This window comes from Panthera leo, chromosome A1 (assembly GCF_018350215.1).
Source record: "Panthera leo isolate Ple1 chromosome A1, P.leo_Ple1_pat1.1, whole genome shotgun sequence".
Lineage (NCBI taxonomy): Eukaryota > Metazoa > Chordata > Mammalia > Carnivora > Felidae > Panthera > Panthera leo.
This window is the reverse complement of record NC_056679.1, coordinates 111,105,522-111,123,328: the sequence shown is the minus strand read 5'-3', so window position 1 is coordinate 111,123,328 and position 17,807 is coordinate 111,105,522. Positions and strand designations below refer to the sequence as shown.

At 39.4% G+C, this 17,807-nt stretch overlaps 1 protein-coding gene across 21 annotated transcripts in view; it reads left to right on the top strand.

Moving 5' to 3' along the window:
* Positions 1 to 345: 345 nt before the first annotated feature.
* CDKL3 (cyclin dependent kinase like 3) overlaps positions 346 to 17,807 on the top strand; it is a 99,364-nt gene continuing 81,902 nt past the window's right edge. For 2 of the 21 annotated variants that reach the window (XM_042935389.1, XM_042935379.1), the window contains exons 1-3: positions 2,923 to 2,953; positions 3,536 to 3,718; positions 8,043 to 8,237. In XM_042935389.1, the coding sequence (XP_042791323.1) occupies positions 2,951 to 2,953; positions 3,536 to 3,718; positions 8,043 to 8,237 (381 nt within the window). In that variant the 5' untranslated portion in view covers positions 2,923 to 2,950. The other 19 variants (XM_042935398.1, XM_042935358.1, XM_042935414.1 and 16 more) reach the window with 17 other exon arrangements.

Here is a 17,807-nt window from a genome sequence, read left to right as displayed (position 1 = left end):
CCGCCTCCAGATCCCTCCGCCCTCCGCCACTACCACGGAGTGAGGGGTGTGGTAAAAGGGTACGGGGCGTATGAGAGCTCGTTGTGGGAATTTTTAGCAGGATTCTGTCCATTTTGGCTTCCTGATATAATAGATAAATTAGTTCTGTCTGATACAGAGATGTAAATTGTGGATTATGAGATCCCAAAACTGAAACGCCATTATGTTTCTCCCCCTTTCACTAGTTTAAACTGGACCGGGTGGGGACAGAAAGACGCATCCGGGGCCAGAGATTTCAGGGAAAGGAGGTGGGATGACGTAAGGTCACGTGACTGCCGGCAGCGTTGTCAACAATCCACCCCTGAGGGGGAGGGGACGAAGTATCTAGAACCACGTGTCCCTGTGACGCGATTAGAACGCATCACGTGGGAGTGTCGCCAGAATCGGAGGCTCGGTCAGATTTCTGGAGCCGGTAGTTAAATTTAAGGGGTTGAGGGCCGGGGGAGACTTTTACTAGTTTTCTCTAAGGTTTGTTTGAACAGGGACGGCGATTGTGGCCTAAGCAAAAGCTCGTTTTGCTTAACTCATTAAAACAAAGTCAGACATAATATGGATTTAAAATCCTTTGTGGTTAGTTCAACTGCTTATCAAATCTGATACATGGGGCAATGAGAGGACCTCCGCTTTTTATAATAAGTGCAGCATTGAATGCTGAGGCACACACCACGTAAAATCCCTTGGAATGCTTCCATTAGGCCACCAAATACCCTGGCACATGCATTACAATGGGGTTTCTAGGGTAGGAAATTCTGAGAACAAAAAAGTATGGTATACAGATTTTTTAAAAGTTTGCTGCACTCATTTGAGGATTTGTGTCAAACTGTGTAAAAGTCCACGGATTTGGCTAAGATGGGGTGCATGGAGAGGAGATCTCAAGAGAGCACTTCCAAGTGTGATTGGTTGTCAAGAAAGCCTAAAAATATGACTCAGATGTGAAGAAGAAATTTTGCAGACATGGGGGGGGGGGGTTATAAATCTAACCTGGATAACTGGTTTCAGGTTTTGTACACCAGCAAATAAGGTGCAAATGGGCCTGAATTGTTGCCCATCGGGGAGCTCAGGAGGTGTTGATCCTTGGGGATTCAGACATTTCCCTCCCTCTAGTTCCTTTAATGCCTGGCCTCAGGGCCAATAAAGGTCTGCAGGACTCTCAGCACTGTATAACCCTTTGGGTTAATTGTTCAGCCCAAAGCAGAATGGAAGTATTGCATGAAGTTGCCAATAGTTCCATGGAACCAGAAAAGGTTAATTGCACCCACTTTCTTGCTACCTCCTTTTCTTGAAACAGTGAATTTTATCTTTTGTTTTTATAACTGCCTTGGTGATCAAGGCAGACAGGCCTAACTCTTGATAGGTTCTACTATGCATTCACACATGTGATTCTGTAAGTCAAAAGCTGAATATTGTTTGTCTTCCTGATATATAATTCTCCCCAAAGCTAAAGATGAAGACATATAGGTAGGATTACATGCAGGAAAATGCTCAGGATAAACTGCAAAAAAATCCCTGTTATGTCATTTATCTAGCAATGTATAACTGTTATGGAAATTGACAGTTTATGGAGGCTGGCAGGCCAGCAGAACCCAATGCCTAGTTCTTAAGCAATTAACGCTTATTTATTTTTGAGACAGAGAGAGACAGAGCATGAATGGGGGAGGGTCAGAGAGAGGGAGACACAGAATCTGAAACAGGCTCCAGGCTCTGAGCTGTCAGCACAGAGCCCGACGTGGGGCTCCAACTCACGGGCCGCGAGATCATGACCTGAGCCGAAGTCAGCTGCTTAACCGACTGAGCCACCCAGGCGCCCCAATTCTTAAGCAATTAAATAAGTTTTTTTTTCCTCTTTCTGTCCCCTTATATGTCAAGCAATTTTGGTATGTCTATCCAATTTTGAATTACTTGTTTTCCCAAAGAGAGCGTTTTTATTTTTTTTAACTTTTTTTTTTTTTTAATTTATTTTTGAGACAGAGCATGAACGGGGGAGGGGAAGAGAGAGAGGGAGACACAGAATCAGAAGCAGGCTCCAGGCTCCAAGCCATCAGCCTAGAGCCCGAAGCGGGGCTCGAACCCACGGACCGCGAGATCATGACCTAAGCCGAAGTCGGACGCTCAACCGACTGAGCCACCCAGGCGCCCCAAGAGGGCGTTTTTAAAAAGAAGGAGTACGAGTTCAAAAAAAATTCAAAAGGGGCGCTTGGGTGGCTCAGTCAGTTGGGCATCCGACTCGGCTCAGGTAATGATCTCGCAGTCCGTGAGTTTGAGCTCTGCATCAGGCTCTGTGCTGACAGCTCAGAGCCTGGAGCCTGCCTCAGATTCTCTATCTTCCTTTCTCTCTGCCCCTCTCCCTGCTCACGCTTGCTCTCCTTCAAAAATAAATTAACATTAAAAAAATTTTTTTAAGCATATGTGTTCAAGAAACGTTCTTGAACCATCTTAACTGCGTTTTAAGGATGTATGTCAATGGCTGAGGTCGAACTGAGGTCTACGCAATTTAACGTAACTAGGTAACTTAGACAACTGTAATTACACAAGACTTCCTTGGAAAGACTTGTTTTACAAGATGACTCCGCTTAATGACACCAGGTATCCTTTTAGGACCCAGCACCAGCGGCAGGTGTTCGTTGGCCCGGAGGCATCTAAGAGCTGGTCGGGCAAGCTGGCGCCTCTGTGGCCCTTCCTTAGAAGACGTGAAGACCCTGGGTGCTGTCAAAATGGGGGTCCTCCCGCTCTCAACTCAAAACCAACCTTGTGAGTTGGTCTCAATCCATAAACTTCCCACCCCACCCCACACAAGCTTTCACTGAGCGCTTTCACCTCGCCTCATTTGCTCTTCCGGGTCGGGTGGGGGTCGGGCCGATGTTCCGGTCTTGCGCAGTAGAGCCCGGGGCGTGAGGCCAGCTGCATCGTTGCCATGGTAGTGGCCTGCCGGGATTTAGCTGGGCAGGCGAGATAAGTAGGGTCAGTGTCTAGTTGACCCGCTGGGTGTGCGCGGAACCTGGCTGGCGGCATTACAAAATGGGCTGAGACGTCGGTGGTTGACTGGATGAGGTCGACTTCGGGAAGAAGGGCGCGACACTGGTCCGGGTGTCTGGTTTGAGGAGCGGGTGGGGCTGAGGTTTTCTTGGGTCCGGTGTCTGACCTGTAGGCGACTGCAGTATTTTGGGAACCCCCCTACCTGACGGGCGCATGACAGGAAGTGTGCGGACCCCACTCCTGATGGGTGACATGTAGTGAGGGAATCTTCAATCTTAGTGTTCATGGGAATGACCGAGAGAGCAGGAAGATCTCTAAGTTCTGGTGAGGCTGGAGCCCCACAAGGACACCCTACTGTCTGCAGGTGGCAGAGTCCCAAAGACAAACAAGAGTCTGTGGAAAAGATTAATATTTTTTTATGTTTAGGTATTTTAAAATACGGGTTTATTGTGGAAATGCATTGCGCAGCTTGAATAAATAAAAGTACAAATGCTTAACATTTTCTTTCTTTCTTTTTATGAAGAAGAATCCAGGTTTGAAAATGGAAATGTATGAAACTCTCGGAAAAGTGGGAGAGGGAAGTTATGGAACAGTCATGAAATGTAAACATAAGGATACTGGGCAGATAGTGGCCATTAAGGTATTTTATGAGAAACCAGAAAAATCTGTCAACAAAATTGCAACGAGAGAAATAAAGTTTTTAAAGGTTTGTTTCTTTTACCTTGGTTGCTTTAAGTCAAAGAGGAATTGTTATATAGTAAAAAATTATAAAAGGAATATTTTATTTAACTCATATATTAAGACATATAGTAGGCATAAAATGTGGTACCCTACCTTATTGTGTGTATTCTGAAATTTTATAGCAATACAAGATATATATGCTTATGTATAATGTAACAAAAGTTATGCCAAATGTGGTGAAATGTTTGTTCAGAAATATGCAGGTATAATAATTAGTAAAAATATCTGCTTTGTGAAAGGCATTTTGCCAGATGCTGAGATTATAATGCAGTACCTCCTTTTCAGAACTTTTTACTGTTTAATCAGAAAGATGGGAGCGCACTTGAAAACCATACTGAATAGAAAGTGGCTTATAATAAAGGCCAGTTGGGTAGAGAAATTTTCTTGGAGGAAATAGAACATGAATTTGGCCTTAAAGCATGTACAGAATTTAGGCAGGAGAGAGAAACTAATTTATTCCACATTAGGAAACAACATAAACTCAGAGATGCCCAAGTAGTTCTGAGGAGAGACCAGAGACTTTTGCCTGTAGAGTTTTTTTGTAAAGAAGTAGAAAGAGGTGATATTAGAGAAGTAAACAGGAGTTAGGTTTTAAAGTCTTGTCTTTTTAAAAATTATTTAAATGTTTATTTATTTTGAGAGAGAGCGAGGGAAGGGCAGAGAGAGAGAGAGAGAGAGAGAGAGAGAGAATCCCAAGCAGGCTCCACACTCAGCACAGAGCCTGATGCAGGGCTCCATCTCACAACCATGAGATCATGACCTGGGCCAGTATCAAGAGTTGGACACTCAATCCACTGAGCCATCCAGGTGCCCCAAGTCTTTTCTTAAATGGACAAAACTTGGGGCGCCTGGGTGGCTCAGTCGGTTAAGTGTCCGACTTTGGCTCAGGTCATGATCTCGTGGTCCGTGAGTTCGAGCCCCACGTCGGGCTCTGTGCTGACAGCTCAGAGCCTGGAGTCTGCTTCAGATTCTGTCTCCCTCTCTCTGACCCTCTCCCGTGCATGCTCTGTCTCTCTCTGTCTCAAAACAAAACAAAACAAACCAAACAAAAAAACCCCACCAAAACATTAAAAAAAAAAAAAAACAAAAACTGATGTCATTTCACACACACAAAAAAAGGACAAAACTTGATTTTGTAAGAGGTGGAATATTTTGAATTCAAAATAATTAATCTAGCACTATTTTTTAGAATAGATTGGAAGACTGAGTAAAAATAGCGAGATCTCATAAATTTAATTCAAGAATCCTGGTAAATATCATGAGAGCCCTTGCTGGATTGCAGCAATTTGAATTTAAAGTGAGAAAAGTAAAGTTAAAATAGAATACATTTCAAAAAGAAAAGACATGAAAGGATGTAGAAGGAAACAAAGGGAGGAGAAAAAAAGAATTGAAGTTCAGTGACTGTTATCATTGATGGAAATATGAAAGACCCAAAAAAGAAATGGTCTGGGAAGTAGTTCACTTTTAGAAATGTTGAATTTGAGGTGACAGGAATATATTTAAGTAAAAATGACTAGGGTGCTTTTAGAGATGGGGGCAGAAGATAGAATTTTGTGTGGGTATGATAGGTCAACCCAGGGGGAAGAACTCAGGAGTGTGAAGAAAGGAGGATTATCATTCTTTGGGGATTGGGTACAAAACTAGTGATTAAAAAAATTTTAAATCTACATATTTTATTTATTGGAATTTGTCTAGATGTTTTAAGGTTTATGACTTTCACAACATAGTCTATTGGCTTATTTTTTTTTCAAAAAATTTTTTATTCATTGGCTTATTTCTTACAGAAGTTTTTGTTTGATCTAATCCAACAAGAGAGAGTTCTTGGATTATTTCACATTTTTAGTCTAAAAAGATTGCCATAGTGATTTATTTATTTGAATTAAATTTTTATCTTCTAGAATTTTGTTGAATAAATTACAGTTAGAATAATTCGTGATAATATCTGTAGAAAAGTTATCTGATTATGAAGGAAGACAAAAGTAAACAATTTGAAAAGTGACATTGGAGCATTTATAGGAGTTTCATGGTTTATCTGAGAAAACACCTGATTCCTTACCCTGGGTGGATCTTCCATGGTGCTTATTAATTCACATTAACTCTTTGTTGCTTTTGCCTTTAAAATAAAGACTGGACAGGGAAACAGTAATTTTCCTTAGTTGAAGGGTTAGTAGAGTAGTGTCCAAAACCAGTCAATTGTTCTTGATACTGCCAGCATGCTGTCACTGCAGCATTTTGGCATCTTGCCAATCAGGGAAATTGGGAACAAAAATAGGAAGGGAATCTGGCATTATATTCTGGCATGTTTTTCTCTTGGTCATATTTTAAGGACTTAGGTCTTAGTACAGATAAGTCGAAAAATTGATATTGTGCCATTAGAATAAAGGCAAATATTTTTTCATAAAAGCATAGTTTTCTAATGAATCTAACATTGAAAATATACATCTCAATTAAATTTTTTTAAGTTTATTTATTTATTTTGAAAGAGAGCAAGCGTGAGCAGGGAAGGGCAGAGAGAGAGAGGGAGAGAGAGAATCAGAAGGAGTCTCCATGCACTGTCAGCACAGAGCACGATGTGGAACTAGATCTCATGAAACTGAGATCATGACCTGAGAAATCAAGAGTCTGCTCAGGAGCTCCTGTACCTCTCAGTTTTTAGCGAAATGAATAAATGTTTTTGGTAATTTGAAAATGTTAAATATTTGAGAATATTTGGTAATAATTCAGCATGTTAAAAACTAAAATAAGCAGCATAAAATATGGAGCCTGATTTGTTTTCTAGGCTGGTACATGCCATTTTTACTCTTTGGAAGTTATTTTAACAGTGTTACTAGTTTAAAAAGATGTTTTATTGCTTAGTAGAATACTACAGACAGTGAACAAAAAGGTATCCACAAACAATGGTATATTTTTATAAAGTTCCTATAGCTATAAATTGTTTTTTCACATATCTGAAAGGGTTCTAGATATTTTGATGCTCTTGTTATAGTATTATTAATTTATACTGTCCACTTGGAACTTATGTTTACTTTTGAGACTTTAGGATCAAACTAATAAAATAATTTCTTAAAATTCATATCATGTACTGAATGGCACTGAAATCCATGCTCGCTTGAAAATGTAAGAACATTTTATTAAAAAAAATTTTTTTTAGGGGCGCCTGGGTGGCTCAGTCGGTTAAGCGGCCGATTTCGGCTCAGGTCATGATCTCGCAGTCCGTGAGTTCGAGCCCCGTGTCGGGCTCTGTGCTGACAGCTCAGAGCCTGGAGCCTGTTTCAGATTCTGTGTCTCCCTCTCTCTGACCCTCCCCCGTTCATGCTCTGTCTCTCTCTGTCTCAAAAACAAATAAACGTTAAAAAAATTTAAAAAAAAAATTTTTTTTAATGTTTATTCTTGAGACACACACACACACACACACATACACACACACACATACACACACACACACACACACACAGAGCAGGGGAGGGACAGAGAGAGAGGGAGACACAGAATCCGAAGCAGGCTCCAGGCTCTGAGCTGTCAGCACAGAGCCCAATGCAGGGTTCGAACTCACAAACTGTGAGATCATGACCTGAGCTGAAGTCATATGCTTAACCAACTGAGCCACCCAGGCGCCCAAAGATGTAAGAACATTTTAAATTTCAGATATTAAATTTAACTATAAACCAGGTTAAAGGATAATACCAAGTTGTATTATAGTACACTAACCAAGTGATTTTAGTAAGCAATCAAATGCCAACCTCAAGTAAGGCAGTACATTTCCCCTTGTTTTATATGTATTAATTATGAAATAGTTTAGAATTTTTTTTAAGTTTATTTTTTGAGTAATCTGTACACCTAACGTGGGGCTCAAACTCAAGACTGCGAGATCAAGAGTTGCATATTTTTCCAACTGAACCAGACAGGTGCCCCAAGTTTAGCATTTTAGAAAATAGGAACGTAAGCAAATAAGTTGAAAATTTTCTATTGAAATGCATGGAGTAAAAGAAGCTAAGAATATTTTTGCTTTTTAAAATTACATAGATCTTGGGGCACCTGGGTAGCTCAGCTGTTTAAACATCTGACTCTTGATTTCAGCTATGGTCATGATTTCATAGTTTGTGGGATCAATCCCTGCTGACAGCACAGAGCCTGCTTGGGATTCTGTCTCTCCCTCCCTTTCTGCCCATCCCTTACATGTATGCATGTTCTTTCTCAAAATAAATAAACTTTAAAATTATATAAGTGTTATATGTACAAATTATTGTGCACATAATAATTTATTAAAAATCTGTTTCTTTTGTCAATAGCACTTTCATCATGAAAACCTGGTCAATCTGATTGAAGTTTTTAGACAGAAAAAGAAAATTCATTTGGTGTTTGAATTTATTGACCACACAGTATTAGATGAGTTACAACATTATTGTCACGGACTGGAGAGTAAACGACTTAGAAAATACCTGTTCCAGATCCTTCGGGCAATTGAATATCTTCACAATAATAATGTAAGTGCTTCAGAGTAAGCCAAACTATAGGCTGTATATGAATCATAAATGCCCTTTATGAAGATTTAAAATTTATTTTCCTGTACAATATTAATTGAATTGGGGTCACTACCTTAAAATTTAGTTACAGAATTGTAAAACATATTGACTACACAGTAAAAAAGCTATAACTATAACAATAGGGCAAACCAAGTTGGAATACTAAAGTATCAGTAATTTCATAAGGAAGAATCAACAGTCAATTGGGACACCTTTTATTGTGGAAAGTACGTTAAAATGTTGGGCTGGCTCAAATGAAGGGATGTTTGGAGATAGGAACTGGAAACTAGGACAGTGTAATGGCAAAAGAATGTCAATACCTTTAGGGAAAGAAAGAAAAAATAAAGTGGCTAAGAGGTATGGAGCCTTGTTTAACATGAAAAAAGTAAGACAGGAAAGAAGATCAATTGTTCTGATTTAAAATTTTTTTTTAACTTTTATTTATTATTGAGAGAGAGAGACAGAGCATGAGTGGGGGAGGGGCAGAGAGAGAGGGAAACACAGAATCTGAAGCAGGCTCCAGGCTCTGAGCTGTCAGCACAGAGCCTGATGTGGCGCTCGAACTCACAGACCATGGGATCATAACCCGAGCTGAAGTAGGACGTTTAACTGACTGGGCCATCCAGGCACCCCTCACTTGTTCTGATTTTTAATGTTGCCTTTAGCATTGCCGAGTAAGTGTTTAGCTCAGCAGGTTTTGTTGTTGTTGATCTATTTATTTTGAGATAGACAGAGATAGCACAAGCAGGGGAAGGGCAGAGAGAGAGGGAGAGAGAGAGAATCCCAACTAGGCTCGACAAGTGTCAGCACAGAGCCCAATGTGGGATTGATCTCACAAACCCTGAGATCACAACCTGAGCCGAAACCAAGAGTCTGACACTCAACTGACTGAGCCACCCAGGAGCCCTGGGCTCAGCAGGTTTTTGTGGAGTTTTTTGTTCCCAACTTGAGCTCTACTTTCTGGAAAGTTAGATAGATATATTCAGTAAGAGTAGTTTTATTAGTAAATAGTTTTATTAGTAAATGATATAGCATCTATATATCCTAGGCTTTCTTGGATATCTTAATTTCTAATTATCTGTCTTGCTAATAGTGTATTTCACTTTATGGTTTTGAAAAATGTGGTTGTGGGGCGCCTGGGTGGCTCAGTCGGTTAAGCGTCCAACTTCAGCTCAGGTCACGATCTCGCGGTCCGTGAGTTCGAGCCCCGCATCGGGCTCTCGGCTGATGGCTCAGAGCCTGGAGACTGCTTCCGATTCTGTGTCTCCCTCTCTCTTTGCCCCTCCCCCGTTCATGCTCTGTCTCTCTCTGTCTCAAAAATAAATAAATGTTAAAAAAAAATTAAAAAAAAGAAAAATGTGGTTGTGATAGCAACTAGAATTCAGATTGTAATTTCCTTGCCAGCTGGATCCTTGGGAAGGCAGTATAATGTAATAGTTAAGAGCATAGTCTGTGGAATCAGACTATCCTAGGTTTTTCTGCTATGGATAACAACACAACTTGTGCAGTTCACAACTCACTGCAGTAGTGCACAGTGACAGGTGGCAGCACCATTACTCTCTGGTCCCAGGAAAGTTATCTAACCTCTCTGAGTCTCATCCTCCTCATCTATAAAATGATACTGTAGGGGTGCCTGGGTGGCTCTGTCGGTTGAGTGTCCGGCTTCGGCTCAGGTCATGATCTCACAGTTCGTGGGTTCGGGCCCCACATCGGGCTCTGTGCTGACAGCTGGGAGCCTGGATCCTGCTTTGGATTCTGTGTCTCCCTCTCTCTCTACCTTTCCCCCATTCACACACTGTCTCTGTGTCTCTCAAAAATGAATAAACGTTAAAAAAAATTTAAAAAAAAATAAAAAAATAAAAATAAAATGATACTATAGTAGAACATCACAGGTTTTTTGTAAAGGTTGACATTAGGTAGTATGTATAAAGTATTGAGCACTGTGTCAAGCATACTTTAAGCGCTTAATAAGTACTGCTGGTAAGGAGTCAGGAATAGTTGTGTTATCTGTGTACCTATAGTGCCTTATCTATTTAAAATGTTTCTTGTGGGGCGCCTGGGTGGCTCAGTTGGTTAAGCGTCCAACTTCAACTCAGGTCACGATTTCACAGTCCGTGAGTTCGAGCCCCGTGTCGGGCTCTGGGCTGAGGGCTCAGAGCCTGGAGCCTGCTTCCGATTCTGTCTCCCTCTCTCTCTGCCCCTCCCCCGTTCATGCTCTGTTTCTCTCTGTCTCAAAAATAAATAAACGTTAAAAAAAATTTAAAAATAAATAAATAAATAAATAAATAAATAAATAAAATGTTTCTTGAATTAAGGGAGAGACCACTATGTGCTATACTCTGTGTAGAGGACTTCAAAGAGGAAGTAAAACTAAAGTAAGTCGAACTTGGAATTGTAGCTAGGATTTCACTGGAATAGAAGAAAAAATATATTCAGATGGGGTGTTACTGTGAGAATAGTGGCAGGCCTGAGCAGGGGACTCAGAGAGTGGTGATAAGTGAGCTTTGCATAGACTAGGTAAAGGGTGATAAGATTGCACAGGTGCCCTGCGGAGAGGTTTCCAGAGTCCTGAGATTCATCCTCAAAAGAGTTTGGACTTTTTCCGGGGATACTGGGAAACTATGGAAGGTTTTTGAGCCTGGCTGTAACAGGATGAAAATAAAACCTAAGCTTATTTTGGCAAGTGTAGAGGATAAGTATGGGTAGAAGCAGATCAGGTGAGAGGCTGTTGTGATAATCCAGATATGAAATGGTAAGGGCTTGGAATAGGTAGAGGAGGGATGGCAAAGGGAGAGAATGGAGACTTCAAAAGAGAAATGAGGAGCGCCTGGGTGGCTTGGTTGGTTTAGCATCCTACCCTTGATTTTCAGCTCAGGTCATGATCTCAAAGGTTGTGAGATCAAGGCCTGCGTTGGGCTTTGCACTGTCAGTACTGACTCCTTTTGGGATTCTCTCTCTCCCTTTCTCTCTGCCCCTCCCCTGTGTGTACTTGCTCTCTCTCAAAAACAAAACAAAACAAAACAAAAAACAAAAAGAAATTATAAGATGTGGGGACTAAGTAGATATGAGAGGGATGTGAATAAAATGAGAAATCAAAGATAATTACAAGGTTTTTAATTTGAGAGCAGAAGAATTTTGGTACCATTGACAGTCACTGGTTTTATTTAGAAGAGGGAATTGCTTTTAGAAATATTGTATATTTTAAAAGACAGTGAGAATTTCTAAGTAAAAATAGTGGTTGACCAATTATTTAACATGGTCTTTCTAGGAAGTTGTCAGAACTGGGTATCTTTGGGATTTGGGAATCTTCCTCTTAGAGACTTTTGGTTGAAGAGGTAAGGATGGATTATTCTCCAAGGAACAGAAAGAAAAAGTCCTCAGTACCAAGTATGGAAGAATACCCATAGAGTTGTTGGAGCAGCAGAGAAAAAGGCCTGGACAGAAGCACCTAAATTCTTTTATTCTCTTTGTCTTAGCTAGGACCTGAAGTAAAATTATGCATGTCTCTCACCTCACAGAATATTGTAAAATTAGTAAGAATTAAGGCAGCCATGAGTGAAGTGGCTCATTAGAATATTATTATGCTTATTATCTGGATATCTGGATTCTGGCCTTGATATAAGGTTATCTTCATGTTGACAAAAAGGAAAGGAAAACTTAAAGGAAAACTTTATTTTCCTAGTATCTCCAAATTTCAGTTGAGTGGTTTTTATATAACTGAAATGTCTGAGATATTATCTACTGTGATACCCCATGTTACTTTTTTTTGTAACGTTTATTTATTTTGAGAGAGAGAAAGAGCACGGGCAGGGGCACGGAGAGACAGAGAGAGAGAATCCCAAGTAGGCTCTGCGCTGTCAGCACAGAAGCCTGACATGGGGCTCAATCTCACAAACTGTGAGGTCATGATCCGAGCCGAAATCAAGAGTAGGATGCTCAACTGACTGAGCCACGCAGGCATCCCCCATGTTAGTTTTAATAAGAATTTATGAAGTCAGATATAGTTCAGTACCAGTAAAGGCTTTTTATCTCCAGAAGTACTCGTTTACTTTCTTTTTATAGAATATAGAAAATATGCTTTCTATATTGGCTTTTAGGCAGCTTAAATAAAAATTTACTGTTCAGTTGCAGTAACTAGTTAATTATCTTTTTCATTCTGTTTGTTTTTATAATTTAAAATTTTGATCTGCTTAATAGTATAAGCCTCTTATACCTGAAACAAATGTAATACTGTGTGTCAATTTATATTTGAATAAAAATTTTTGAAAATATATTATAAAATACCCAAACAATGTAGCATGAGATTATGTGCTGTTCGTGGTGACATGCACCACTGGTCGCCCACTATCAAACACACAAATGAGAGTTGCCTGTGTCTGGCTTTAATGGAAGCGAGTGTGATGTCATATAATTTCAGCTAATTATTTTAGAGGAAATGGGTCTGAAAGATTAAAACTGTAAACATTACATCTCACCATGCTAGTATTTCATTATAATAATTAAAAAAAACCCTCAAAGTTTTAGAATTCATGTGATAATTCAGACTGCTTATTATTTACTTGCAGGGAAAATACCATACTGTGCACAAAGTTGTAAACTTCATGCAAATCAAATAATTCCTCAAAGATAATCTATGTCCTACAAGCTTGTGAACAATATTAAGTGATATGTGAACAGCTTGTTAATTCTAAATGAATAAAGTTTTGTGAATCCTGAAAAAAAAAAAGTTTCTTTGAAACCATTTTGGAAGCAAAGTGTAAATGCAAATATTTGGCCCTTATGGGGAAGACATGGTTATTTGTCCCCTCATCCATTTATTCAATAAATATTTATTGAGCATCTTCCAGTAACAATCATTGATTGTAGTGGGAGTTGAGGATGGAACCTTGAGTAAAAGACTTAGCTCCTACCCATATGGAGCTTCTTAAATTTTATTCGTTTTTCGGTAACCTTTATGAATTATAAATAATTTTGACTAATACCTAAGCACTGTCAATCTTTCTTAGCCCCACCTCACCTCCTACTCCACAAAGTCCTGCTTTCCTAAATTTAGGCCACTTTTGCATAGTTTTTTTCTTTTTTTTAATTTTTAAGGATTGTTTTGTTTATTTTTTGAGAGAGAGAGCATAAGTTGGGGAGGGGCAGAGAGAAAGAGGGGGACAGAGGATTTGAAGCGGGCTCTGTGCTGACAGGCTGACAGCAGCAACTCTAATGGGGGGCTGGAACTCACAAACTGCGAGATCATGACCTGAGCCAAAGTCAGACACTTAACCCGACTGAGCCACTCAGGCGCCCCTGCATAGTTTTCTTAACTCTGCTTTGGATTTTAAACTCCTAGTCTTCCAAATAAGAAATTGTTATTATTTGAATAATGTTATTTTTAACATTTTAATATGTAATATGTTTTAACAATATTTTGCTACGTGACCTTCATCTATTTTGTTTTCTGAAGTATTTTAAATTATTGGTACCCTGACGTTTTATTTCTAAATACATCACTATCTATCTCTTTAAAAAAGCAAATTTTCCTGTGTAACTTCAGAATCATGATTACATCTACACAATTAAAAATAATTCCTTAACATCATCTAATACCAAATTTATATTAAAATGTAGCTAATTGTTCCTAAATGTCTTTTAAAGTGATTTATTAAGATCAGGATTCAGTCAAGGATTCCATTTGGTTTTTAGGGCATAAGGGAATCCCCAGTCTTTTGGTCTACCTCAGACATCCTATTCAGCCTTTTTCTGGAAACTACTAGCTTATTTTTTCATATGCACATTAGCATTAATTGTATAACATCCAACTGGAAAGTTTATTTAATTGAAGTTCTGGGTGACTTAAAATCGGGTTTTCTGAGGCTGTTAGATGATAGGGAAATTAGAACTCTCTTTTCAGATGAGTGTTAACATTTAAGCACACACGACTGTATAAACAGAAGTATTATAATCAGATTTTTAGGGGTACCTGGGTGGCTCAGTTGGTTAAGCATCCAACTTCATCTCAGGTCATGATCTCATGGTTCATGGTTCAAGCCCGTGTCAGGTTCTGTGCTGTCAGTTCAGAACCTTGAGCCTGCTTTGGATTCTGTCTCCCTCTCTCTGCCCTTCCTACACTCACACTCTGTCTCTCTCTCAAAAATAAATAAAACATTAAATAAATAAATAAATCAGGGGTACCTGAGTGGCTTAGTTGGTTAAGCGTCCAACTTCAGCTCAGGTCATGATCTCTCAGTTCGTGAGTTCAAGCCCTGCATCTGTCTCTGTGCTGACAGCCCAGAGCCTGGAGCCTGCTTCAGATTCTGTGTCTCCCTCTCTCTCTGTCTCTCCCCCACTCACTCTCTCTTTCTCTCAAAAATAAAGATTAAAAAAATGTTTTTAATAAAAAAACAATAAATAAACCAATCAGGTTTTTAAAAATCTTTTTTGGAGGAGCGGGTGCCTGGGTAGCTCAGTCGGTTAAGCATCCAACTTCAGCTCAGTTCATGATCTCACAGTTCATGGGTTCAAGCCCCACACTGGGCTCCCTGCTGTTAGCTCAGAGCCTCTTTAGATCCTCTGTTTCCCCCCCCCTTCCCCTCGCCCACTTGTTCTCTCTCCCCAAAATAGACATTGATGGGGCGCCTGGGTGGCTCAGTCGGTGAAGTGTCTGACTTCCGCTCAGGTCGCGATCTCACAGTTTGTGGGTTTGAGCCCTGCGTTGGGCTCTGTGCTGACAGCTCGGAGCCTGGAGCCTGCTTCGGATTCTGTGTCTCCCTCTCTCTCTGCCCCTCCCCTGCTCATGCTCTGTCTCTCTCTGTCTCAAAAATTAATAAAACATTTAAAAAAAATAGACATTGAAAAAAAAAGTTTCATTGGGGCGCCTGGGTGGCTCAGTCTTGTTTTTGGCTCAAGCCACAATCTCACAGTTCATGAGTTTGAGCCCCATGTTGGGCTCTGCACTGACAGAGCAGAGCCTCCTTGAGATTCTCTCCCTCCCTCTGTCTCTGCCCCTCCCCTGGTCAGTCTCTCAATCTCAAAATAAATAATTAAACACTTGAAAAAATATATAAATAAAAATCTTTACGTTTTAAAATTCTTTTTAAATTTCTTTAAATTCCATTTAGCATACAGGGTAATATTAGTTTCAGGTGATAAATCAGACTTCAGTATGGAATTTTATGTAGTTCTGGTACATTCCACCACAAAGTAAAGGAGAAGCAAACTCCTTGTTTGAATTCTAGGTCTGATAGTTCACACTATGTACAAAAACTAACTCAAAATTTATCAAAGACTTAAGTATAAGAGGTAAAACTATAAAAGTCTTACAAGAAAATGTAGGTGAAAATCTGTGTGACCATTTATTAGTCGATACTTTTTTTTTTTTAAGATTTATTATTAAGTAATCTCTCCATCCAATGTGATGTGTGAACCAAGAGCTGCATGCTCTGCCCTCTGAGCCAGCCAGGCGCCCCTAGGCAATAGTTCTTTACATATGACATCAAAAGCGAAAGCAATCGAAAAAATAATAAATTGGATTTCATCAAAATTAAAACCCTGGCGCATCAAAGGACACTATCAAGAAAATAAAAAGTTCAGGGGCTCATGGGTGGCTCAGTCAGTTAAGCATTTGACTTGGGTTCAGATTATGATCTCACGGGTCATGAGTTCAAGCTCCACATTCAGCTCTGTGCTGTCAGCACAGAGCCCACTTCAGATCCCGTCCCCTCCTTGCATGTGCACATGCTCAAAAGTAAATAAACATTAAAAAAAAAAAAAAAAAGAAAAGAAAGTAAAAAGTTCACAGGAAAGGGAGAAAATATTTGCAAATCATATATCTGATAAATATCCAGGATATGCAAAATACAACTCAAGTATAAAAAGATAACCCAATTTAACATTTTTCAAAGCTATATAAATGGCTGATAGCACATGAAATGTGCTCAATATCATTAGTCATTATGAAAATACAAATCGAAATTACAATGAGAAGTCACTTCACACCCACCAGGCTGGCTGTAATTTAAAAAGCAGACAATGACAAATTTTGGCGAGGAAGTAGAGAAATTGGAACCTTTATACGCTGCTGGTGGTGGTATAAAATGGTGCAGATGGTATGGAAAACAGTTTGGCAATTCCTCCAAAGGTTAAATAAAGAACTACCATGTGACCTAACAATTCTCCTCCTAGGTATCTACACAATAGAATGGAAAACATGTGTTCACATAAAAACTTGCACAAGAATATTCATAGCAGCATTATTCATAATACCTAAAAAGTGGAAACAACTCAAATATGTATCAAGCTGATGAATGGATAAACAAACGAGGAATATCCATATGGTGAAATATATTCAGCCATAAAAAGCAATTAAGTACTGATATGTACTACACCATGAAAGCTCCTTGAAACTTCACGTTAAATGAAGAAATTGAGATGTAAAAAACCACACAGCATAAATTCCATTAAAATGAAACATTCAGAACTGGCAAATTCTTATTTGCATATCTTCTTTGAAGAAATGTCTATTCGGGTCCTTTACTAATTTTTATTATTTTTTAAACATTTTTTTAATGTTTATTTTTGAGAGAGAGAGTACGAGCAGGGGAGGGACAGGGCGGGGGGGACAGAGAATCTGAGGTGGGCTCATCTGACAGCAGTGAGCCCAATGTGGGGTTTGAGCTCACGAATCATGAGATCACAACTGGAGCCAAAATCAGACACTCAACCAATCGGACCACCCAGGTGCCCGCTTTACTAGCTTATTTGTCTTTTTATTGTTGAGTTGTATTTTATATATTTTGGATACTAGGTGCTTATCAGAGATGGAATTTGCAAATATTTTCTATGTGTTGTCTTTTTGCTTTCTTGATAGTGTTCTAATTATGGTGTGCTAATTATTTCTGACCAAGGCCCCAGGAGAAAGGCTTTTTGCACTGGGCAAGCTCTACTTTCAATCAAATAGATGGAAGGCTTCTAGTGGGATTTTTCAGTGATTTGTCAGATCGAATAATGACAGCTACCTGGGAAAGGGGCTTTGGAGGAGATAAGACACTGTCCTTCTTTCTCTGGGAGCTGCTAGGCTTCTGGTTTTCCCCATGATTTAGGGGACTGTTGGTTTACCAAACTACCAGGAACTAGGGAGAAAGAAGTAAAATAAGTCAAGTTAAGAATACTATATGGGTAGAAGGGACTGGCTGGCTCCAACAGTAGAGCATGTGACTCTTGCTCTTGGGGGTAATGAGTTCAAGTCCCATGTTGGGTGTAGAGCTTACGTAAAAAAATACCACATGCGTCATAGGTTTTATGTTTTAACTTTTTAAAGAAACTCAAAAAAAAAAAAAAAAAGAAAGAAAGAAAGAAACTGCCATACTGTTTTCCAAAGTGGCTGTATCATTTTACATCCCCACCAACAATATACTTCCTCCTCAATACTTGTTTTTTGTCATTTTAATTGTGGCTATTCTAGTGGGTGTGAAATGGTGCCTTATTTTTTTGAGAAGTAAAATTGTCTTTATTTACAAGTGATATGATCATCTACATAGAAAACCC